Source organism: Nuphar pumila, chromosome 5 (genome assembly GCF_984573655.1).
Source record: "Nuphar pumila chromosome 5, dmNupPumi1.hap1.1, whole genome shotgun sequence".
In the NCBI taxonomy this organism is placed as follows: domain Eukaryota; kingdom Viridiplantae; phylum Streptophyta; class Magnoliopsida; order Nymphaeales; family Nymphaeaceae; genus Nuphar; species Nuphar pumila.
The window spans coordinates 53,579,790-53,606,207 of NC_143253.1; the positions used below are offsets into that span (position 1 = coordinate 53,579,790).

General features: G+C 37.9%; 1 protein-coding gene across 8 annotated transcripts in view; it reads left to right on the forward strand.

Annotated features, from left to right (window-relative positions):
* Positions 1-26,418, forward strand: part of LOC149837607 (SUPPRESSOR OF ABI3-5-like) — a 42,078-nt gene that overhangs the window by 11,629 nt on the left and 4,031 nt on the right. For 2 of the 8 annotated variants that reach the window (XR_016431912.1, XM_090006138.1), the window contains exons 2-14: positions 385-515; positions 710-750; positions 1,135-1,903; positions 1,987-2,058; positions 2,749-2,841; positions 2,917-2,996; positions 9,436-9,595; positions 20,319-20,403; positions 20,481-20,572; positions 20,679-20,747; positions 20,831-21,010; positions 21,849-22,050; positions 22,470-23,456. Coding sequence is in view for 5 of the 8 variants with exons in the window: in XM_090006138.1 (XP_089862264.1) it covers positions 468-515; positions 710-750; positions 1,135-1,903; positions 1,987-2,058; positions 2,749-2,841; positions 2,917-2,996; positions 9,436-9,595; positions 20,319-20,403; positions 20,481-20,572; positions 20,679-20,747; positions 20,831-21,010; positions 21,849-22,050; positions 22,470-23,456 (2,878 nt within the window). In the remaining 3 variants the exon portion in view is untranslated. Of the gene's footprint in view, positions 1-384; positions 516-709; positions 751-1,134; positions 1,904-1,986; positions 2,059-2,748; positions 2,842-2,916; positions 2,997-9,435; positions 9,596-20,318; positions 20,404-20,480; positions 20,573-20,678; positions 20,748-20,830; positions 21,011-21,848; positions 22,051-22,469; positions 23,461-26,418 lie in introns of all 8 variants that reach the window. The other 6 variants (XR_016431910.1, XR_016431911.1, XM_090006140.1 and 3 more) reach the window with 6 other exon arrangements.

A 26,418-nucleotide genomic window follows, 5' to 3' on the forward strand; every position in this document is an offset into this window, starting at 1 on the left:
CTTTAATTACACTTAAATTCCTATAACATGACTTTGTGTAGTTTTTTCCCCCTTATTTTTGTGCTTGATGATGTTCTTCCCTTGGGTAACATTTGGCATAACTTCAAACTCCAATAGAATACATGGGATAGCGCCTGGAATTTGATAACTGCCATTGTTTACTGCTGTTTTCAGGTCACTTGCACTGTTTTGATGAATATTTTTGCATATGAAGTCCTAGTTTATTTATGTTGGTCTCCCATAATTGTTATTATTTGAGATCTTTAGGTGAGATAATTGTGGGAGGATTTGGCTATATAGGATCCAGTGAAAGGTGGCTGAATCATGAACATTGATTCTTGATTGTCAGTGGTGTAACCATATCTGTTTGTGCATCCATTACAGGATAGGTTTCATACAACCTGTAGCTGAAACTTCTAAAAGATAGATCATTGAAGGGGGTAATTGAAGGAAATCAATCGGAAAAAATGGATCCTGGTCGCTATGTTCTTCAGCAAGGATGGGATACTAACAGTGTAATTGTGGTTTCCTCCTTAATAACCTATCCGGGATGATATTCACCATTTATGGCTCATGTGATTGTTCTCAATATTTAGTGGCATCACCATAAAGAACAATCAAGAAACCCTTGTCCATTGAGGATGTGGAATGGATTTGTACCCCACTATAATTTTTCATTGCTGACTTGACTTGTTCTGTGAATCCACAGGCATTGGAAGGGTATGGTTCAGTACTTGAGCCAGACTTTAGGTGAGAACATGCACATGCTGCTCTATATGAAAGTTTGGTATGTATGTCGAGGATTTTACCTCTTGGTAGGTGGGTCTGGTTTATCATCATTTCCTATCCAGGCATGTAAATCTTGTTATGATATTCATATTTGCTCTTGTCCGCATAATTGTCTGCAACGTATTTGTATCTTGTGCTTAGTGTTTAATGATCATATTCCTCTGATGCTAATTGTGTTTTACATTATTCTGTGATTGATTTTAGTAGCACATGATTTTCATGCATGCTAAATGCTTTCCTTAAAAAATATTGTTAGGAATAAATGCGGTATCACTTGCTTTTGTATGCTTTCAATCATTACAACGTTTTATATTTGCTTCTTTTTGCTTGTTTTATCTATCTTAGCAGGGTTGGCAGTTCATATGGTGAAAGAAGATATCTGGATGGGGGTTTATCAAGGGAAAGTGCCTATCGAAGAGATGACTTCCATCGTGACATGCTTGACAGGGAGAATTATCCTTCCACATCACCAGTTCCTGGCATTTGGCCTCAACAGAGAAGAGACAATTTTGAGGAAGAAATGTCTCTTATCAGAGAAAGTAGAAGACATGAGAAAGAACCCTACCTTGACTCTTTCCATGAAGTTGATAATTTACGCAATATTGACAAGTACCATGGAATCAATTCCTTTCGTGAAGATAATTTTCGTGACATGGATGAATATAGGGAGGCTGAGAGTTACCGTGATTATGGGTTTGACAGGCCCATTAGGCTTGGCATGCGTGATCGTGACAATGTTGCAAGTGATGATTATGATTATCACCACCGTATTTCTCACCAGAACAGGGAGGATAGTCGTGAGAGAGATTCTAACTTTTCTCGACATTACTATGACTCTGACCATGAAAAGAGTAGAAGAGATGGGGGATGGCGTAGGCGTGAGCGTGACAGAGATAAGAGATGTTCAAGTCGGGAAAGAGATCAGAGTCCACAACGAAGGCAGCGTGAACATTCTCGATCTCGTGGGCATGATGACCGACAAAGATCTAGATCTCCTCGAGGTTACAGCCATGGACGAAGCCACAAAGAGGGCAGCTATGAGGACAATCGTTATGATAGGAGTGAGAAAAGGAGAGAGAGGGATGATAAGCATCATCAAGATAATTTAACAGTGGTATTCTGGGTGGTCTTTTTTTTTTTAATTTCTCTTGCTTTCTTTGTCTGAATTTTTTTTCATTTTGATGATATTCCTGGCAGGCTCCTTCAGCAACACTTGTGGTGAAGGGTTTGTCGCAGAAGACCACTGAGGAAGATCTTTATCAGATTCTTGTAACACATGTTTCCTTGCTTTCCATATTATCAATCATTGTCACAGATATCACTTATATTTTGAAAATATTGTCTTTGTCTTCTTATATGTAAAAAATGTTTTCTATCTTCTCTTTGCATTTATGCATAAAAATATTACTAGAACAAATTTTCTTCTTTATCATTTACATAATTTTTTATTTTTTACGTGCTCAGATTTTCCCAGAATTTTGTTTAAAAACCCTGCGATATATCTGACCTAATATGGACACATACACACAGAGTACGTTTATTGTGGTACTGAACCACCACAACTCATAGTGGTATACTTTTGATTTACATAAATGTAATTTCCAAAAGCAAATACTTACCATTGGAATCATGTTTAGCATGGTCTGTTTCCTATTTTCACGTGTTAAAGTCTACTCCATAATATTTTGGGCCACTTTTAAACTATGCTCATCTTCATGAATTGTGGGCTGTTTTTCATTATCTTGAAAATTAAATCTTGTGATGGATTGGAGATGATTAAACCTACTAACATTTTAAATGATAAACATGTTCCTACGGTTATATTATCTGACATTTGTCCGTTAGATCCAAGCAAACAAAATTGTGTACCATAGAAGGGTATTGTGGTATATTTTCTCTCACAGACACATTGTCACATCCATTTCAGTGTATTATCTTACACGGTGCTAATCATGATAGGCTGAATGGGGCCCACTTCGCCATGTTCGTGTTATAAAAGAGCGGAGTACGGGCATCTCACGTGGATTTGCTTTCATTGATTTCCCTTCTGTGGTAAGATTCAGTGTGACCTTTTGATCATTCTTGTTGACATGTGAGTACTAGCATGCAACTGGTATTGTTACACAGGAAGCTGCACGTGGCATGATGGATGGGATTGGTGATGAGGGCCTGGTTGTTGATGGAAGGAAGCTTTTCTTCGAGTATAGGTAATTTTATTGAACATTAGCAGTTAGTTTTTTTTTTGTAGTTGAAATTATAAATAGTATTTGCTTAAAATTATGAAAGAGAGTGTTTCATTTCTCTTGATTGTTATTCTGAGCTGATTTAGATGTTCTTAGTTACTGTAACTAGCTTGTGGTATGTGCAATTTGGGTTTCTTGGTGCTCATCTACCGTGCAGCCCTTGTGACCAACCAGCAATCAGCTACCTTGCATCCTCCGTTGTGTCTAGCAATGTTTTATATGAAGGGAGAAGGAAATTGGTCCTGGCGGAGCGTCTGATACGAAGTCCATATTTACACCATTGACAACTTGGTGATTATTCTTTCTTTAGATGTCTTCAATGGTATTGTCGTCTTTTCCAAAATCCTGAACCTGATATCCAAGCAATAGTAGTGCCAACAGCAAAGTCCAGCCCCTCAACTTGTATTTTTCTGTCATCTTTACTCACTAGCTATCTTTCGTAGAAATAAACCACCGTCCTTTAGATGCAAAAGCATCATGTAGCAGTCCAGGTTGGTGAATCTTTAGTGCAATAGGTTTGGAAACTAATCTCCATGAAACTAGTGCATCTGGTTTGCCATTTCCTTTCCAATGAAAACAATTGAACATCTTTGTTGTCCTTTTTTACTTTTTTTCTTACCGTTTTCCTGGGAACCATGAGAACTGCTAGCAAATGGAACGGCATGCTAGAGAGCCCGTGCTTGATATGCATTAATCTTTCCCCCAAAGATGAGTATTTTGCAGTTGATGTTTGAAATTTGAATTTCTTATCCAGATGTCACCAAATGGACGTTACTTCCACCTCCTTTTAGTAGTGGGAAATGAAGGGATCTTGTAGGGGGTGTATCCTCACAGCAACCACATATACGCTTTAAGACTGTGAACACATCATCTACTACATTGAAAACTAAGACCTATGTTACATATGTGCAAATGCGGGTGCAGGTGCGACACAGCAATTTCAAAAAACTTGCAAATGCGGGTGCAGGTGCGACACAGCAATTTCAAAAAACTTGCGGTGTTGTGTGTGTGTGTGTCTCTCTCTCTATATATGTGTGTGCATTGGTTAGGACCTATTTTCTTCAGTTTTTGTGTTAGACCCCTGAAAAACATGGTTGCAGGTGTTTTCCTTCGGATTTGAACCTCTAGATGTGTGTCATTGTTCATTTATTATATGGATCAAATTGAGTTAACGAAAAAACTAGTCTTTTATCGTTGAGTTTTAGCACAACTTGCACTGTTGATTTTTCATCCCCCTAAAAGATGCATATGTGCATAAAAAGACCTAATCTAATACTTGTCCTACTAAGTAAAGTATGATAAAAACATCTATCGGTTCAGATCAAGCTGAAAGCACCTGCAATTCCGATTTTTGCTGAGGCTTTAACAAAAATTTGTCCTGATCAATGCATTCCCTTATATATGTATCCCTGGCTGTTTCTTAACGTCCTTTGTGATCACTATTGGTCTCAATACAAGCTTTGGTGAGAGAGACGAATGACCTGCTGGAGTTTATTCATTCTTTATGCCTATTTGGGATTAGCTTTCTGTGGTTTAGATGACTGTGAGATGTCAAATGACTCACGTTAAGAAGGCCCAAGCTTATACGCATCGGCCCACAGGGTGCCATTTTAAAGAAGGCCTGCATGAAAGACCCAAGCCTATATACAAGGGTCCATCCCGCAAAGTCCTACAAATGATTGAGCCTTTTAAGTTGAGTTGGGTTTGACTTCTCTTTTCATGCTGAAAGACTCGGTAGTTCCCTGCTCCCCTGCAAAATAAAAAGGTTTTTTGACCTCTCAGAACCAAAGTTGCCAAACTAGGAAACGAAAGCGAGAAACGATACGGGAAGCGAGAAGCGAGACATTTTAAAGTTTATACGAAGCAGGAAGCGAAGTTTCAATTTAAAAGCGAAATATGAATAAAAAATGAAGCAATATGGAATCAAACAAGAAACAAATAAAAACTACAATAAAATTGATCATTCTTATATTTCATGATTTTTCAGTAAAAGAGTTAAATTTTTGTTAAATCTAACAATGATGGTTACCAATTTAAAGAAAGTACATGGAAAGTGAGTGAAAGCGTGAGAGAAAATACATGAAAAAGATGAAAAAAAACGTGAGAAATATATAGTATGCATAGACCATGTCTATGAGAAGCATAGAAGAAGCATGGGGGAATCGAGCTTCCCATGAAGTTTCGGAAGTGAGGAGTATCGTGCTTCCGATGCGAGTTTCCGAAAAGCGAGCTTCCCATCTACCTAAGAAGCGTTTCGGTAACTCTGCTCAGAACATCGTCAATGCATCTCTCCTTAGGAGGCGAGCCACTGGTCGAAAGCTTTCTTTGCAACAAACCAGACTTTCCAATGTTTCCTTCAGTAGGGGAAGAAAGTTGCCTTCATGCACCCAAAAGTAGCCAATCAGATCAATTATTTAGATGAATGCGCCTGATAGCCTCTTTTAAAAGAGGGAATTGGCTACAATTTTCTGCATTAAGAAGAAAAAGTGTGCCAAAATCCTTTGACATTGCCTCAAATATTTTGAGGCCTGCGGGTTGGAGCACTTGAGGCTGTGAATTTGGCTTTTGATACAAGAGAGGTTCATAAAAGGAGAAAAGGTTAGTTTTGGTGGGAAATTTTCAAAGAAAGAGGAAGGGAAAGAGGCTGCCTAAGGAAGGTCAGAGGACTATTCATCCAGGAAAGGTTTGGGGTGCAGGGCTTGTAATGAAATATGCGAAAATAAGAACAATGTCCTATAATGGACATTCACACATAGAAGGCAAAGAACAAGTCCAAAATGGACATACACAAAAGCCAACAATGGCTTGCAAACAAAAAATCTTTATAAATGCAAGAAGTGGCTTCAAGAAGCCATACTTTACAAAGGGGGAGACCCCACTTATTTATAGGCAAAGGAGAGTGAGAGAGAGGGAGAAAAGAAGGAGAGAGAGACCACATTGGGAGGCCCAACAAGGTGTCGTTGGGCTCCCAACGGTCACAATTGTGACCGTTGGGGGCCCAACGACTCTTAGTTGGGACCCCCAATGTGAATGCATTAAATGCATTTCATAAAAATAAAAACAAAAAATAAAAGAAAGAAAAAGGAAAAATAAGAAAAGAAGAAAAAATATAAAAAGACTACAATGCCCCTATTGGGCAGAATTACAGGAATACCCTCATCGGGTATGATGGATATACATATATATATATATTTATATATATATTGATTACATGTATTTTAACACCCTCCCTCAAGCTTTACGGGGATATAACCGAAAGCTTGTTGAGAAGGAACATAAAACGATGAGCAACAAGAGCTTTAGTGAAGAAGTCCACCACCTGGTACTCTGATGTAAGGTAAGGCAGTGCTATGGTTCCACTTAGTTATTCATCACGAACATAGTGGCACCCCATCTCAATGTGTTTAGTACGCTCATGGAAGGTGTGATTGCTTGCGATATAAATTGCACTTTTGTTGTCGCAACACATCCTCGAAGGAGTAGAGATGACTATGCCCATATCACTGAGGAGACTTCTAAGCCACACAAGCTCTATGGTTGTAGTGGCCATCGCACGATACTCCGCTTCAGTTAAGGACAATGATACTATGTGCTGTTTCATGCATCTCCAGGAAATCATAGTCACCTAAGAAAACACAAAAACTAGTAGGTTAGACTTTATCATTGGGATTTCCTCCCCAATCAGCATCAATATAAGCAATTAAATTAAGTGATGACAAAGAGGAAAGAAAAACTTTCTTAGTTATAGTTTAATGTATCTGACTATTCTCAACACTGCACTCATGTGCAGAGTTGTAGGTGCATGTTGAAATTGACTGACTGAGTGAACAACATGAGCTATGTCTGGCTGAGTGATGGATAAGTATGTCAGAGACCCAACAAGTTGGCGGTAGGGAGTAGGATTTGTATGATTAACTGGGTGCACGAGTGTTACTATTAATGGTGAGTGTGCATGTTCCAATGTTTGTCCCTCGACCAAGGGATGTGGAAGGGAGTGAGACCCTTCGGAACTAATGGGATCATTGGGTGAAGATAAGTGGAATGCATAATTACTTGGACAACTTTTCTTGTCTTATGAAAATAAGATAAAGAAACAAGTCAATAGATCCTTCTTCTATTGAAAGGAAAAAGGAGGTCGACTAGCAGTAAGTAGTTCATCCACTGCTCATAAAGAAGGGAAGGATAGGGGTCTTATGTAGAGCTTGACCTTGCACCCGTGAATATGGGAGGTGGGACAAAAACAGATAAAGATAGGGATTGTGTAGTGTACCCCACAAGACAAAACTCTTCTTTGTATACAATATACAAAGGGGCGAAGCTATATACCGAATATGGCTGTTAATCCCAACCTCTGAGAGAACTCTTAAATGTAGAGATCTTTTGGTTGATGTTGTGTGCTTTCACATAATGCCGCATTGAGGGATGGGTCTAATCCCCGGAGTCAGTTTGTCTGCATTCAGGCTGCGAGTGAAAAAACTGCGATTACATTAGGAGGAGAAAGGAATTGGTAAATCAATAAGTAGAGTGTTACCCAAACCCACTCATTGAACTATTTGCCGGTAGTTATGGGTAGGACTTATTCCAAAGGCTCCCATGGAGAAACAAGAGTTTCACTAGACTGATAGTAGTAAGAGAGTTCTCCGTGGCTTAAACAACTTTTATTTTCGACTTGCAGGTCAAAGAGTGCGGAGATTGACGACTCAATTGGTCACTAAAGCAGCCCTTATATTTGGCTAAAAGGTTGCAGTCACACAAAAGGGGGCCTTGAACAGGAATTTGCTTGGTTGTCTTGTAGCTAATGCCACTACTGGTTCACATTTTGGATCCATGACTATGGGTGTCACCGCTGGAGCTAGATCTATATCCTTCAGGGGACGATCCTTTCAGTTAGATAATTGAAGTCCACACCGAACGATTTTGAGCATAAATAGAAATCTTTTCACATGGCGAGGAAGGGATATGACTGAAAGACTTTCTTCTTTTAATTCCCACAGATCTGCTGGAGGAATCCAGGGAGATTTAGCATCCAACTATGTCACATAGGTGCGGGTGCGGATGCGGTGATGTGGCACTTTAAAAAAACTTGGGTGCGGGGGTGCAGGGAGGATATATATATTAATATATATATATAATTTTTAACAGTTTTAAGTTAACACTACACGTATTTGTGTGCATTTATGTATTTATATATATATATATATATATATATATATATAATATAGATAAAAATGAACTTGATTAGGGTTAACTGAATCTACTTTTGAATAGAAATGGACCGTAGTATGGTTGACTTCACCTAACACAAAGGAAGCTGTGTCCAAGTGTCGCACCCACCCGGGTGCGAGTGCGATGCGGGTGCAGTGCCATGTTAGAAGAGTCCGTGTGACATAGGCATCCAATTATTACCATATACTATTTCTGGGAGGTGTGCATGAAGAGGAATTCCATGTAAGGCAGCTTATAGCCTTCTTTCCTTGTTTTGTTGCACTCATTCACTCCGAAATTCCCTAGAAGCGAAAGAAAAGAAGGGTGGAGGAAACGGTTTTGCTTCTTCTGAAACTTCTGCAGATGGTGTGGCAGGGGCTACAGTATACTCCATATATTACATTTACAATTATACAACTAAAAGTTTTTTTTAAGTTTTTAAGTTTTTAAGTCTTTTAAAACTTGGACAATTTTGGACCTATGTCATATAGGTGTGGATGTGGGTATGATACAGGTGCTTTGAGGGTGCAGAAGCTCTCATGTTACATAGAATCAGACAGAGAGGATATTGAGTCCTCTAGCTATATAGTTAGTGTGATGAGAGATAAAGGGTCTGTTAGGAAGATACCATATCAAATGATCTTGTTATTTCAATGTTTCAAGTTATAAAAAAGTGAGGAATCTGTAAATATAATTGGCTGTAATATTATAGTGGTCACCCCTCATAGTGTATAAGTTGTAATGTCGAGGGAAAATGATGCCCTAATGATGAAAACCTAATTAGTGTTATGTAAAGTCATTATAAATATAAGAATAGAGTTCTGGCTTTCTTATGGCCAATTCTAGGTTGAGTTCATTGTCGTTTTCTCTTCCCTCGGCTATTCTTCTCTTACATTTGCTGTGTTGCGTGCCAGACCCAAAGTATTTTCATGGAATCAGAACCATGACAAGGGTTTGATAGGTTGCTTTTGATGCTGGTTTCAGTGCTAAATCACTTCTAAATGTTGGAGATTTATGTTCCATAGTTTTCTTAGTTGAAGGCCTTTTTGCATTTTGGTTTATTACTTTTTTTATTCATGATTTTTTTTTAATTCTTAAAGGAATGATATTTAATTTCTATGGAAAAATAGCTTAATGCGATTTCTAAATTTTGATGGTGTACAATCCCATATGCAATTGTTTCTTCATTATGATACAGTAGCAAGCCAACTGGTGGCATGAGTTCAACTGCAACTGGTCAGGAGAATGCTGTGAAGACAGTTGGCCAGGGAAGTAGCAGAATCACGGGTGCAGCTTATGATTGGATGTGCACTATGTGCAGTTGTGTTAATTTTGCGCGTCGGACTTCCTGTTTTCAGGTTTTCAGTTTGAACCTTTGTTTTCAGTTTCCAATTGTGCATGATTCCATTTTTTTCTATCTAGATGTACCACATTCCACGTCATAACACTGGTTTGCATAACTACGCTCTTCACATGACGGCTGAGTAATCACCTGATTCTTCTTTAAGCGTGGTGATTGATAATGGAAAACAAAAGTTATTTACAAAATTATACCCAAATAAATGATAATTCAGATCCATGCTTGGAAAATTTGGTAATTCATTCGTTTTTGTTATGGATCTGAAAATTTGAGTAATTCAAATGCATGTTAAATTTAAGTGAAATTAGGAAAAGCCTTTCCTATTTTTTATTTTCTGGATATCCATACCCTTAACATAAATGAGGCTTGCATTTGAATTATCAATTGTTCAGATCCGTAACATAAATGAATCATGCATTTGAATTACCAAATTTTCTGACAGAAAATAAAAATAAGTTGGCCTGTCCTATTTTCATTTAAATTTATGATTTTATCCTTGTAAAACACAAGGGAGGAAGGGAAACAGATACATCTTTAGTGAAACTATTAATTATGATTAAAAGAAGAATAGCTACGAGGGGTCTGAATTTGAATAGCTGAGCATAAAGGTAGGTATGATTTTAAATGACAAGTAGCTTTAGGCATCAATTTCAATTATAGAAAACAGTTGTGTTTGCAAATGACCCATATAACTGTGGTCCATCTGTTATTCTTTGACTGTAGTATCGGTTTCTACATAATTCAGTTAATTGATTTTGGTAATAAACTACCTTTGATGACTTTTACAACTTTTAGATTTCTATTTTATCTGACTTTTGCTTAAGATAACATACAACTACGAAGTTCCCATTGCAGGGTTTATGTTACAGTCTTTTGCATTCTCTTCTCAAATAGAAATATTAATTAAAGCTTTTTTTATTGTAAAAGAAAGAAAATGAAGAAGAAAATTTTGTGGAGAAAAGAAGAAACTTTTGTGGAGAAAAGAAGAAAAGTGATTGAAATCAATATGTTTTTTTTTTCTGTATCTCTCTTTATATGTTTATTTGATGATTTATTTTTAAATTGTCAGCTATTTAGTTTGTATGTCAGGGCTGTTATGAGAATTCTTATTTTTCCAACACTTTCATCTGCATCTGTCACATGGATGTAGGGGCAATACGTGATACAGCATGGTACAGCTATTATCTGACAGAGTTTTCATAACAAAAGGATGCAATGTTACAACTATACGTGTTCGCGTCTACTCGCATGCACAAACATGTATCATTGTCATAAGGCAACATTAGAGATATTGCGACGTAAAGGACAATTAAAAAGGAAAATTTTCATGATATTTTAAAAGATTGACTAAAAAATGCCACGGCATTATCAAAATATATTCAATATCTTTTTTCTTGTTGTTCTGTAATTAAAAAAATCTTCAGCATTTTTAAATTTGTCCAAAAAGATTGCTGAAACCTACTCTTTACTTATTTTTATATTTTTTTGTTTTTTCAAAATGTCAAGATTTTCCCAAGATTTATCATAAAACCTATAATAAAAATATTTAATGGTTTTTCCTTTTTAGATATAGCTGAGATTGATATCTATGATAACGGTCAATGTTGTGAAAAGGGTTGATGAGGACTCCACTGGAATATGAAGCATAGTCACAAATATCGGTATTGGCTATACCTCGGTGAGGCTATTTTTCGCGATATTATAGGTTTAGTGATAAATCTCGAAAAAATCTTAAGGCTTGAAAAAATAAAAACATATAAAAATAACAAAAATAAGTAAGAAAATAACATGTTTAGATAATATATATATATATAAAATAAAAATAAGTAAAAAATGCAAAATAAATAAAACACACATTTAAGATGTAGAACATAAAAAAACAGTAACAATAATTGATATTATCACGATATTCTCGTGATAATATCACAATATTCTCGTGATATTATCATGCTATTATCAAACTGTTCTGTGACTATGATATGAAGTGAGGCGGAAGCCTCACAAGCACATTGAAAAACCTTTTAAAAGACTTAAATACAAATAAATAAAAGATTGCTTTATTGATGAATCAAAAACCAATAAAACTGTAAGGAATTATATATACTGATATAGTCAACATATCACATTTTAAATGAAATTAAGATCAATTAATGAATTTATCGTGAAAAATCATACTGAACTCAAAATATTACACTCATTTGTTGACTATGGTATCACACACATATTTATGCATGTATGTGTGCAATCTTGCATGTTATGTGATCAACATATTGCTTAGGAGCTTATGACTAGTGGACTGTTGCAAAATTTCATTGTCTAGCTAGTCTAATGAAAGAGCTGAAATATAGAAACATTGTGAAAAAATGAGGCAATATAGGTTTCTGTGATTTGTATTATGTTATATATCTATATTACATAAACATGCTAACTTAAAAATATTCTTAGTGTAGCTTTAACCAAAAATTTATGCAAAAAACCGTCAAGAACTGTTATGACCCAAATTTTTAGGCACACAGTTTCGATTCCGGTACGCAAACAACGCTCAATCAGTGGGTGTGGTTTTGTCCAATCGGGTGGACTTGGGTTGTAGGGCGGTTCAACAAGGTTCCCAAGGTTGTGACGGGTTAAGGATATTAAGACTGACTGGATCGTTGTATCATTGTACCTATTATGGGTTTGGATTTGGACCCGAAATCCATGTATTTATTCTATTGTTTGTATTGGGTCTGGATCTAATGTAACATAATGTAATATTCAGACCCAATCTAATTTTAATATAAGTATAACATATAGGGCACAATCCTGTTGTTGAGAATCGTACCACTCATTGCCGCAGCCTCCCTCTCTCTCACAGGCGTCTTCTCCCTTCTTTGCACCAACCCAATGACAGTGGGCACAATCTTACATGGTATCAGAGCGGGATCACATCTGATTTCAATTCAAGGGCGTGAATCCGATTCCAGAAAGTAACTCGAGAGATTCATCTTCTGTTCCAGGTTAGTAAAACCACACAAATTTTTTTATCGATTCTTTATTCAATCTTTGGGTTTTCAGATCTGTGTTCGTTCCAGATCTGATTTCGTTCCAGATCTGTTCTCATCCCAAATCTGAGTTCATCTCTTCCTATTGCAAAAAAAAATAAATTTTTTATCGATTCTTACATCTGATTTTTCAGATCTGCCTCTCTTCTCATCGATTCTTTATTTCCATTCCATCTTCTATTGTTCCAGACCTGATTTTGTTCCAGATCTGATTTTGTTCCAGATCTGAGTTCGTGTCTTCCTATTGCACACACACACACAAAAAAAAATTCTTTTACCCCTTCATCATTGCTTCTGGATCTGATTGGTGCATCTACCTTGCATTAACATCAGTTCTGACTCTTCACGTCAAAACTCTCATCTTACAACATCTATTGGGTTTCAAACTCGTATACCCAATTTTGTCAAACCTGACGTTACATTTTGGAGTTTGCGATAATCTGTGGAGCTTCTAACCAGTACTAATTGTGCAGTCCACTAAAGGTATTCGAGAAGCAGTGACTCGTTTCTAAAAAAAAAAGGGTCGTGAACACCGATTGTTTCTCTAACTTGTGGGACTATCTTGTTGATATATTTCCCGTTCTTCAATTCCATTTATTCTTATTCCCTTCATGGATTCTCCTTCTCTTCCATCTAGCTTCCTTGGTCAACTTATTTCCGAGAAACTCACCCACTCGAATTACTTGGAAGAGGCAAATATTGCCTTTTATTAGGAGTTTGGATCTCTCTGGATATCTTGATGGATCTGTCCCTACACCACCAGAGTTTGTTTTGCAAGAGGAGAGAGATGATAAAGGGGAGGTTTCCAACAAATCGGTTCGTAATTTAGAATTCACAGTATGTAGGAGAAAGGATCAGACGGTTGTGGCATATATTACTTCTACTCTTTCCCAAGAGGTATTAGTGGGCATTCCCGACGAATGTTCCGCTATGGAGCTATGACAGAGGTTGGCGCAAACCTATTCACAGATTTCCGAGGCCAGAATCCTACATTTGAAGAAAGAATTTCAGCTCTTAAAGAAGGAAAACTTGTCAGTCACAGAGTACATGAATAAAGTCAAGACCATCACTGATCAACTCGCCATGGTGGGCTGTGAAATTCCTGACAAAGAGAAAGTTCAACATGCACTAAATGGTCTTGGATCTGATTACCACATGCTGGTCACATCCCTCCTATGCCTTCCTTCTTTACCAAGTTTTGAGGATCTTCGCGCGAAGCTATTACAATATGAAGTTACTATTCGAGGAGAAGAGATGCACTCCAGCCACCATGATGTATTGGTTACATGGATGATGTCAGGACGAGGACGTGGAGGCTTTCGAAGTGGATCTGGACAGGGAAGGAATAGTCAAGGAGGACGAGGATTGTTGCCCACGCCCAACGTGTCACCTAATTCTTTTCCAGGGAATCAAAGCTCTAGAAACATACCGACATGTTTTCAATGCAACAAAAGGGGGCACATCAAAGCTAATTGTTGGTTCAATCCACAAAACAAAGACAAATTCAATGGTGCAGGATCCTCTCATAGAGGAAGAATAGGAGAAGACTCGAAGGATGATGAAAAGGATAATCTGAAGAATCTTCTGATATTTGATCTTTCAAGTTTAAGCTTCAAGCAGAATGAGCAAGGAGCCTGGTACATTGATTCTGGGGTTGCAACGCAAGTGACAGGTGATGTTGGTAAGATTTTAAAACCTGTTCCTTATCGCGGAAAATTTCATATTAAAACTGGAGATGATACTCTTCACTCTATATCTTACATTGGAAATGTTAACCTTTCCCTCCCTAATTCTTCTCTAAATTTGTCCAATGTCTATCATTCTCCAAGTATTGTCAAGAATATTGTGTCTGTCTCTAAACTTGTTGATGATACTAATTCTTCTGTTGAATTCACTCATTCTTCTGGATATGTCATGGATCTTCTCACGAAGAAGACACTCGTTGAAGGAGAACGACAAGGAAACATGTATATCCTCAATGAACTTTCTTCTTCTTCTGTTCGTGGTGCTTCATCAAATTCATCCGTCGTTCAGCCAGTCCAGCCAGTGTCGTCTAAAGATTGTTTTAATTTATCTCAGTGTAATAAGCCAGAGATTTGGCATCGTCGTTTGGGTCATTGTAATGGTTCTTTCATTAAGAAACTTGTGTTGAGTGGACTTGTTCCAGAGTCTAGTCTGAGTGTTTAGTCTGATACTTCACTTTGTTCCAGTTGTCAAATATGCAAGAGTCATGTTCTTCCTTTTAATTCAATAAATCAAAGAGCTTCAGTATCTTTTGAAATTGTGTATTCTGATGTTTGGGGTCCTGCCCCACAATCTTTTTTATCCGGTAGTCGCTATTACGTAACCTTTATTGATAGCTACTCCAGATATACTTGGATTTATTTTATGAAACATAAATCTGAAGTGTTCAAACTCTTTCGTTCATTTTTGCTTCAGTCTGTAATCAATTCTCGTCTAAAATTCAACATTTTCAATGTGATGGAGAAGGTGAGTATCTATCAAAGGAATTTACTGAATTTCTTCAAGATAATGGAATAAGTCGTCATATATCTTGCCCACATACACCACAAAAAAATCGTGTGGCGGAAAGAAAACATCGGCACATTGTAGAAAGTGCCTTGAGTATGTTGCATGACACTCACATTCTTGTGAGTTTGTGGACTGGGGCCTTTCACTCAACTGTGTATATCATAAATCGTCTACCCATGACATTGCTAAAGAACCAATCCCCTTATTTTGCTCTTTTTGGGATTCAACCCGATTATAATGAGTTGCGAGTGTTTGGCTGTATATGTTACATTCATATTGATAGCTCTCAACGAAATAAGTTTAAGGACAAGGCATGTGTGTGCAAGTTTGTGGGATATGCTGACCAATACAAAGGGTATCGATGCTATGAGCCCATCACTCATCGCATCAGAGTCTCACGAAATGTTGTGTTTGATGAAACCATTGTTCGCCACTCAGGAAGTGTAGATGGACATAACGAGGCCATTGAGTGGTACCAACCGTGGCTTGCCACTGAGTTGCTTAACCAGATAGAGACATATGATGCTTCATCATGTCACACGCCACCTGTTGAACCGAGTGAGACCGGTATTGAACCTCAGATCACACCACCTGTTGAACCGAGTGAGACCGGTATTGAACCTCAGATGGAAGAATTGAGAAATGCACAGGTTCCTAGCATATCTACTTCAGATGCCACAAAATTTCAAGGAATCGTCTATGTACGACGAAACAAGAATAATGATCAGCCAATTGATGTGCAGCCCAGACGAACTGGAAGAATTTTCCATCCTATTGAGAGATGGGTCAGTTATAACAACTTCTCTACAGATATGCAATTACTTGTTTCTCAGATTGAAAAGCAAGATGAACCTGTCAGCTTCTCGGATGCATACATGTCAACCAAGTGGATTGAAGCCATGAATGAGGAGATGAAAGCCTTGCATGAATGTGGAACTTGAGAGATTGTCCCTAGACCCTCAAACAAAAATGTTGTAGGTTCTAAATGGGTGTATAAGATCAAGTACAAACCTGATGGATCCATTGAACGCTACAAGGCGAGACTTGTAGCCAAAGGCTTTACTCAAGAATATGGGCAAGACTATGATGAGACCTTTAGCCTAGTGGTCAAGATGGGAACAATTTGATTAATTTTATCTTTGTCGGTTCAGTATGGTTGGACTCTCAGTCAGCTCAATGTCAAAAATGCATTTTTGCATGGCAGTTTGAAAGAAGAAGTGTATATGGAGCAACCCCCTGGTTATGCAGAATGCAGTCCCAACACTCATGTTTGTAAATTACGAAGAGCCATCTATGGGCTAAAGCAGGCCTCTCATTCTTGGTTCGATAGCTTCTCTGTCGAAGTTTAACGACATGGATTCATTCGATCTTATCTCGATCATTTCTTATTCATTTTTCGAGATCGTCAGGTCAGTACTTTACTTCTCATATATGTAGATGATATTATTATCACTGAGAATTCTGATGAACATATAGAAGTTACAAAGACTCTCTTGAGTCGAAAGTTTAAGATGAAAGATTTGGGGGTTCTGCGTTATTTCTTGGGGGTTGAAGTAGATCGTCGGGATAGATATCTTTCGCTAACTCAACACAAATATACCTTGGATTTACTGGATAAGGCAGGTATGAAGGATTGTAAACCTCTATCCACTCCTTGTGTATTGAATCATTAACTCAGTGCTCTAGATGGGGAGGCATATGGAGATCCCAGACAATATCGCATCCTCGTGGGTATGCTTCAATATCTCACCTGATATTGTGTATGCAGTGAATCAAGTTTCACAATTCATGCATGATCCACGCACAGAACATATGAATGTTGTCAAGAGAATTCTTCGGTACTTAAAGGGAACACTTCGGGATGACTTAGTTTATCATCAATCTAAGACCAAAGGAGAGCAAGACGAATTGTGTATGCAGATGCTGATTGGGCTGGAGATCCAGATGACAGAAGGTCAGTGTCGGGCTATTGTGTTTTTATTGATGGAAACTTAATAGCATGAAGTAGCAAGAAACAGCGTGCAGTTGCACGATCCAGTACAGAGGCTGAGTATATGTCTATGGCAGCACCTACAACAGAGGTTACATGGCTGAGACATCTTTTAGTAGAATTAGGAAAAACCATTCTACCCACTACTCTTTTGTGTGATAATCAGAGTGCCATCCAGATTTCTTTCAATCCCATTCATTACAGCCGTACAAAGCATATAGAGATTGATCAACATTTTATTCTGCAAAAAGTAGAAGACAGGGAAGTTAAACTTGCTTATATTTGGACGGCTGATCAGGTGGCGGATTTGTTCACTAAAGGTCTTACCAACATACAATTTTGGTTCTTGAAGAGCAAGTTGTCCATGGTGCATGACCATGCACAACTTGAGGGAGGATATTAAGACTGACTAGATCGTTGTATCATTGTACCTATTATGGGTTTGGATCTGGACCCGAAATCCATGTATTTATTCTATTGTTTGTATTGGGTCTGGATCTAATGTAACATAATGTAATATTCAGACCCAATCTAATTTTAATATAAGTATAACATATAGGAAACAATCCTATTGTTGAGGATCGTACCACTCATTGCCGCAACCTCCCTCTCTCTCACAGGCGTCTTCTCCCTTCTTTGCACCATCCCAACGACGGTGGGCACAATCTTACAAGGATACCTCTGATAAGCCTCTAGGAATACCAACAAGGGGTTGGACCAGCAGAACCATGACCGGAGGGCAACACCACATCGGATCCCCAGAGCAAGCATAACCTCCGGTTAGCACCTAGGGGTTAGAAGGGCTTGGGCCCTTTCACCGATTCGACCAGCCTTCCTTGAGTGGTTGGACTCATGGCCAGGTAAAAGATAGAAGAGAGCAGAGAAATGTGTGTGTGTGTGTGTGAGAGAGAGAGAGAGAGAGAGAGAGAGAGAGAGAGAGAGAGAGAGAGAGAGAGAGAGAGAGAGCTAGCTGAATCTTGGCCCCCATAGTCCCAACTCAATTCTTCAAAAATGAAGGAATCTAACATCCCATCCCAAAGACCCGCTGCACTCGCTCTAATGGAACAAAAACGAAAGCATCAAATCCTATTGAAATCAAAAGAACACCAAAATAAATTGGGGCGGATTTCATACCGTAATGACACATAATCATGCATATCTGCAGATAATTACACAAACAAAGAATCACAAATTGGCATGCACAATCCTTGTATACACGTCCATGCATGAGAGTCAATTACCCACACATACACAATGACATATACTTGTAACCACACATACACAGACAGAAAACAGAGAGAGAGAGCCTAGTGTTAAAATGTGTGTGTGTGTGTATATATATACTTTTGTAATTTGTCCAGGGGCATTTTTGTCTTAGAAGTTAGAACGGTCCACTAGGGACTATTTTGTATTTTTTTCTCCTTTTATTTTTTATTTTCTTTTTATTATTTGACTAAGGGTTCTATTGTCTTTAGCCGTAGAGTCGTTGGGACTCGTCCCAATGGTCATAAATGTGACCGTTGGGGAGCTCCCAACGACTCTATAGGAGCCCCCCCTTTGGTTTTCCCCCTCTCCTCTTTAATGCTTTTGAAGCATATTATTAATACATTATTGATTATTTTTATATGTTCTTGTTTGTGAACATTATGCGTAGCCCTTTGTGGCTCTTTGTATCTTGCCCATTAGTGGCTTCTCACTTGAGTGGTTGTGCATTATAAGTAGCCTCTTGTGGCGTCTCTCTTGTGCACTTGGATTTCATTACACCTAGGTGGTGGTGGGGTCCTCCTCTCCTTCTTCCTTTCCATTGAGAGAGAGAGAGTCGCTACCACCGGTGATGGCTGCTGGAAAGAAAAGGCCGGAAGGAAAGAAATCGGGGAGGTGCTTTAACTATCAGGCCCTTCCCCCTACCCTCCTTTTCACTATTTTTTGAGATTAGATCAAATGGGGGATTTGATCCCTATTTAACTAAGGTGCGCGCCTCACCTTGAGGCACACCTTGTAGCGAGGAGAAAGCCTCAAGGCGCATGAGGCATGCCATTTACGCATTGGGCTTGCACCTCAAGGCACACTTTTTATAACATTGATACACAATAAATAGGTGCATAATGCATATATATATATATCACCTTAAGTACCGGGGTCATCTGCTGTGTATTTTGGAATAACCATATTACATTAATTTGTATGGATGGTAATTTGCCAGGGTCACTAGAAACTCTACTTGCATGTGGGAAACTCATTTCCTAGGAAACCATTTCCGAAACCAGAAGCCTAGCGTTTCCAAAACTTATGGGAAACTTCTAAAAATGCATGGGAAGTCCGTTTCCTATCGAGTGAGATCGGTTCACATCACATCAGAAACCTACTTTACATCGTCCTTTTCCCTTATTTAGGGTATATATATATATATTTTGCATACTTTTTTCCATGTTTCCCTTAAATAAAATTTTCTTTTCTCAATAAATGTTGAAATACACATGTTATTCAAAATTTCTAATTATTTATTTGAAAAACTATTTTTTCTGTATATTTTTAATATTAAGAACATAATGTATCAAATGAATTGAGATATTTCAAAATTTAATTTAACTGCATTATTTTTCTTATTGACTGATTCTATCTAAACATATGTTGCATTTAAATACTTTATTTACGAGAGTTAAGTTTGCGTAAACTTACCTGCACTTGCTCCACAACACACACACGTATACATTTCCTGTTTCACATGAATTTTAAAAAGTCTCGTTTCCTGTTTCCGTTTCTCAATGTGTTTCCCATCCTAGCAACCTTGTAATTTGTTATACTTCTCTTTGCCCCCATTCTTTGTGTATCTTGCAGAATATATTTTCAGAAAAGGCGACATGTTTGGAAAACATACTGCCTTCTCAAGCCAGGGTGTGCATTTGGTTGCATATCTCTCATGTGGCTATTGAGGTGCAGAATGATTAGAAATGAAAGAATTTTGTAAAGTTGATTTTTAAACCAGGAAGCTTGATGACATATTACGTTACTGAATTCACTTCTAATGTAGTATGACTTTATTTGGAAGACCACATACATATTTTATAGATTGGAATCAAATTTGACCTTTTTGGGTTTGTCTGATACTGTGTTATGACCATGTATCTATGTTGTTTTTTCTTGTATCATTTGAGTAGTGCAATGAGGGACGGACTGATGATGCTCCAGCAGCTGATATAGCTACATCGAATCCAATGCCTGCGGGAAGGAGGGGAGATGCTGGTTGGATGCTCTCTGATGACCTTTGCATTTGTCATCATAATGCATGCAAAACTCACGGATTGCTATTGTATTTTAAGGTCCTACTCATGTTTTGGTTGTTCGTGGCTTGGACGAGAATGCTGATGAGGAGATGCTTCGTTACGAGTTCTCCAAGCATGCCCCAATTAAGGTACCATGTTACTTGTATTGCTTGTAACATTCATGAAAATTTATCAGCCCTAAAATTTTGAGTTGCTGACTTCTTTGGTATGCTGATTTTATGGTTGCGTATACAGGATCTAAGGCTTGTTCGTGACAAATTCACCCATGTTTCCAGGGGTTTTGCTTTTGTGCATTTTCATGCAGTAGGCACTCTAGTCTTCATAAGTTCGTTAATCTTTCAATTTTGCTTATTTCTCTTATCCATTATCCACAATTCTGTATATAGGTGGAAGATGCTACAAAAGCACTCGAGGCAACAAATGGTACAGCACTTGAGAAGAATGGTCAGATTTTACGTGTAGCATATGCAAAAAGCATTCACGGACCAGGGCCTGGAACATCTGGCGGTTCTCAGTCAAGTAGCCTAGCAGCTGCTGCAATCGAAGCAGCTGCATTTTCACAGCAGGTTCTCTTCCCTTCTTTCATTCTTTCCTTTGTTCTTGCTTTTCTCTTTTTTCATTTCTTCTTTCTTATTCAGTATCAGAGAGTTCATTTTGGTTGAGGTGGATGGCTTGCAAAGAGTGGTTTGGGGTTTAAGTCCTATTATACAACATAAAATCAAATAAATCTTTTGTCTGTAGTTAGTACAAGTTTAGATAGTGACAGTTATTTATATTGGAAGTTTGTATAATATAACTGTGTCAAGTGACTCAAGTCTCTTGTTAGGGGGAAGATCATTGATTGAATGTAAGGCTTGTTTTTAAGTTGCTCTTGGAAAACTCTCTAGACCATGTAGATACCCAATTTTTGACATGGTCATGAGTAATCTACGCCGGCGGGACCCCAGTTTTTTCAATTTGTCAGATCCAGGCACAAGTTGGACCCAATAAGACCAAACCCTTCTGTCCCAAAAAGCTTCCAACATGAGCTGCTGGATCTTATCCAAATTCAGAAAGATATACAACGTTCTCAGAAGCTGTGATTTGACCAGTTGATAGTCATACAACTTGAATTTGTGGATGGATCAATTTCATCGGAATCATTTGCCTCAAATGGCTGATGGTATATTAAAATGGGCAGGAATGCCAACCCTCCTTTCAGTTTTTCTGCGTTTTGGGTTCTGTCTCACTGATGCAGTTCACATGGTTGTCTGGGATGTATTCATCAGTTTTAGTAGGTTGTTGTAACTGCTGATCATTTCTTCTGTGCTCAAAGTATTTCTGCTTACAATGAGCATTTCCTTTAGAGTTTGAAGATCATTATTTATACCTTCATACCTTATTCATCATGATATTTTTTTATAGTATGATGCTGCTGGTTGGGCACCAAAAGAATACAATCCAGATGAAAAGCAACCTGCTGGTGGGAGTGAACAAGGCATTGGGCAGAAATCAGAGACTCAACTAGCTAAAGGCCCGTCATCCCTCCAATCAGGCTTCGTCTGGGATGAAGCTTCTGGCTATTACTATGATGCAACTTCTGGATTCTACTATGATGGCAACACTGGTTAGTGCTTGAATATTGGCTACTTAAATTGAATGTGTGATATTACTTCTCAATTGTAGTCTTTACTTTCTTTTGGGGTGATGATACTTTCTGAATATAAAAGTGAGTGTTCCTTTCTGCACTTTGGTGCATTTGGTTTGGTTGCATGAGATTCTACTTCACTCCATGTTGTGGAAAATGTGCAATTTTTGTAGGAAAGTATCTGTTCTTTTAGTGGGTGAAAGAAAAGCTATTAAAACAATTTTGTGTTGTCAATCAGAAATGTACTTGTTATGCAACATTTGATGAGAAAATGTTTACAGGAATTCTAATGTATGTAATTTGAAGGCATAACCATCTCCTTCTTCATGAATGGCCAAGTATGTTATTATGTTTTGCCTGCATATTTTACTTTTGTTTTACTCTTTTGATGGGTGTAGGACTTTATTATGACAGTAAGAGTGCAACTTGGTATTCTTATGATCATCAAAATCAGCAATATGTACCCTGTGTTGGTCAAGCTGACAAGGCATCTGAAAAATCAGCCACTGAACCTTCAAAGACTGATGGTTCTAGCAACAAAAAGATAGTAATATCTGCACCTGCATCTACAATAGCAACAAATCAATCATCAGACAAGAAAGCCTCATTGCCAGATGCTGTCCAGGCTGCTGCTAGTGCTGCGTTGGCTGCAGAAAAGAAAGAGAAAGAGAAACTGAAGGAGATCAAATTAGCTTCTAAGAGCAATATTCTAGCTAGCAAGAAGAAGATTAGTAACGTTTTAAGCATGTGGAAACAAAGGAATCATGAGGGTCAGGCAGCTCGTGTTGTTTTGGATGATGATCACTCTACAAGGCCTTCAGATGATAGGCCTGCCATTTCTTCCAGTGTGAATAAATTCAAATATGACACATCATCTGTAAAAGAGGGTTTTAGCTCTGCCACTGTTTCGGCATCCCTGAATCATGGAGCTAGTGGCAGTATTACATCAGTTGCTGATCAATCTACTGTGGATGTTGTTGCTAAGCCGCGTCCTGTGAGCAATAGCTTGGGAGGCACACTAATGGGGGTAATCAGAGGTTCCGGAAGAGGAGTTGTAAAGTCTGACACCATTTACTCAGGCTCATCATCATCAGGACTAGGTACTGACAGTAGTCCAAATTCAGCAGCCGCTACCCTGCCACAAACCAGTGTTACATCTCCAGAGGCACCAACCCTTGTGACCCCATTTAGAACAGATGCTTCAGCTTTAGGTTCATATGCACCTGCTACTGGAGGCACCACCAAGCGGCGCTTCTCAGAGGCACCAGTGCAGCGTTACAAGGAGCAGCCTCCGACCACGTACAGGGACCGTGCAGCAGAGAGAAGAAGCCTTTATGGATCATCTGCTGGGAACAGTTTATCAGATGTGGAGCTTGAGGAAGGAAGTAGGTACTTCAATATTAGTTGGTAACATTTAAACTAGCTAGTATTTTTTGCAAGTAATGCTAAATAAATTGAGTTGAACTTAATAGCTATGTTGGTAAAATAGGAGTACCTTAGCACCTTAGCTGGGGGTTTCAATTTTGAATCTACATGGGGTTCCCACCAGTTGTATGATGGAAGTCATTTGGTCAATTAGCGGTCTCTCTCTCTCTCTCTCTATATATATATATATATATATATATATATATATATATATATATATATATATATAACCAATGCTATGGTGCTTTGGGGGAGCACCTACATGTTAAAATGTAATCCTTAATCTCGTTGTGTATATATATATATATCCGAAAAGGGTATTTCTGTAATTTCCTATTTTACTCATATTCCATTTGGAATATGATTGTATTTTTTTCTTCTTTTATTTTTCTTTTCTTTTCTTATTTATTTTTTATTTTCTTTTTGTGGTTTGTGCCACCTAGGGAAGGGTCCCCAAAAGAGTCGTTGGGGGCTCCCAACGACTCCTTTCGGAGCCCCCTATGTGGTTCCTCTTGTGATGGATAAATAGGGGTGTTTCCCCTTGTAAATGTCAAGCTTGTGAGCTCAAGCTCTTGTTCCATTTTGAATATATATTTCATTTTCATGCCTTTGTGCATGTTTATATTATTTTACGCCTTTGTGCGTATTTGTTTAAGTGTTATTTGAGTGCCTTTGTGCACATCTCTTATGAGGTATTAGTGCTTGTATGCGTATTGTCTCTTCGTAGACATTTTTACATGGTATCAGAGCTTGATTAAAAATTGAAGATCGTGTGATTCTTTGTTTTTTGAGTGCCTCGAAAAATGTGCCTTTGGCTTCTTAGAGATTGGAGTGGGGGCTTCTCTTCCTTCAATATTTTAGAAGGGCCTTACGACAAATAAGACTTAAAAGTCTTATTGTGGTACGCATTTCTTCAATCTTTCCTCTCTAATGGGTGAAAAAAAGTCTCATTTCTCTCTTGTATTTAAACTCAATGGCTCCAACTATCACGTTTAGGCCGGAAACATGAAGGCTCACATAAAAGAGAAAGGTCTTTGGGGTTATGTGCAAGGCACAATCCTGGAACCAAAAATCACTTTGATTGAGAAAGGTGAAATTAAGATCCTTGAAGGGGAGGAAAGAATCAAAGCCCTTGAGGAATATTCGAAGCAGCATGATGAATGGGAAATGAAGAATTTCAAAAAATTGTTTTGGATTTTTTCTTCCGTTGAGACAAAAATCAACGCTAATATTATCAAATTCAAAAAGGTTTTTCAAGCACGAGAGTATCTTGAAAAAATGTATACATCAAGGGACTTGTCCCATAAATATTACCTTCAAAAGAAGACTCTAACTCTTCTTAAAGGCGAAATGACCATTAGAGAATATTTCGCCGAACTTTCTTCCATTTGGGATCGAGCTTGCTATGCTTGCCACAAACAATTAGAAGAAGATCGATTCTTCAATTTTTTGAATGGGCTAAGGCCTGAATTTGAGCAAATAAGGTCTTCTCTTTTGTCCTCTTTCACTCTCCCTTCTCTTGAGGATGTTCTCACCAAATTATGTGGGGAAGAAACCCACCCGTATGGGTATAAGTAAGCAAGGGTCAAATGTGCTTGCGGTTCCATCCAATTTCGAAGAGAATGATGGGGTCAATGCAGTGTCTAGGCTCAAAAATAATTTAAGAACCTATCGCCCCCCTCGTTTTAAAAATCAAAATCAAGGAGAAAATGGTGGACAAGGTGAAAAAAAATTTTTATAGCAAAATTGTTTGCCATTTTTGTAAAGAACCGAGACATATCAAACCCGTTTGTCCCAAGTGGAAGAAGTTGTTAGCCATGACCACCATCTCTCAACCACAAAAGGAGGATACTTCTTCAAGTGGATCTCTTTCACTAAACCAAATTGTGGAGGCACTTCAACCTCTCCTCAAGGGAGCCATCTTGGGAGTTGCCGTGTCTACTTTCTCTCCAGGTAAAACTTTTTGGCTTTTGGATTCAGGTGCATCTTTTCATGTCCCCAAACATGTATTCTCTTTCCGACTATTCAAAAAATATTTTCCTATCTTTTGTTTATACTGCGGATGGGACTTCTCTTGAAATTAAAGGTGTTGGCAATTTTGAAACTCAAAACTTTTTTATTCCCAAAATTAGATTTATACCAAAATTAAACTTGAACCTTCTCTCTATTTCTTAATTCTCAGACCATGGATGTTATATTAAATTTTCCTTTGATAAATGTTTAATACAAGATTCCCGGTTCGGGAAATTGATTGGGGAAGGCTCTAGGAAGAGAAACTTATATTATATGGACTCTCTTCAAGTTCCTAAAAAATCTTTTTTAATGTTGCCCAACATAAGGATATAAATGTTTGGTACGAAAGACTTGGTCATCTCAATATCACCAAGTTATCTTATTTGCGTTTTGCTAAAAATATTTGTAAAAATACATTCTCTTGTAATGACTGTATTCTTGGAAAAATGAGAAGTATGCCTTTTGAACAAAGATCCATGTTTACTTCTAAACCTTTCGAAATTGTTCTTTCGGATGTTTAGGACCGACACGTATTGTTTCAAAAGGAGAGTTTGCCTATTATATGATCTTTGTGGATGATTTTTCTAGGTACTCTTGGATATATTTTCTTAGACATAAGCATGAAGTTTTTTCATGCTTTAAATCATATCATGTGATGATTAAAAATCAATTTAATAGTGACTTAAAGATATTTAGAACCGATTCCGGAGGAGAGTATCTCTCAAATGAATTCAAGAATCTTGAAAATAGTGGTATTGTTAATTAAAGGTCATGCCTTAAAACCCCTCAACAAAATGGGTTGGCCAAAAGAAAACATAGGCATATCATTGAAACCACTTGAACTCTTCTCATATCTCAAAATATTCCAATTTTTTTTGGGCCGAAGCGGCTCTTGCATCTGTCTACCTT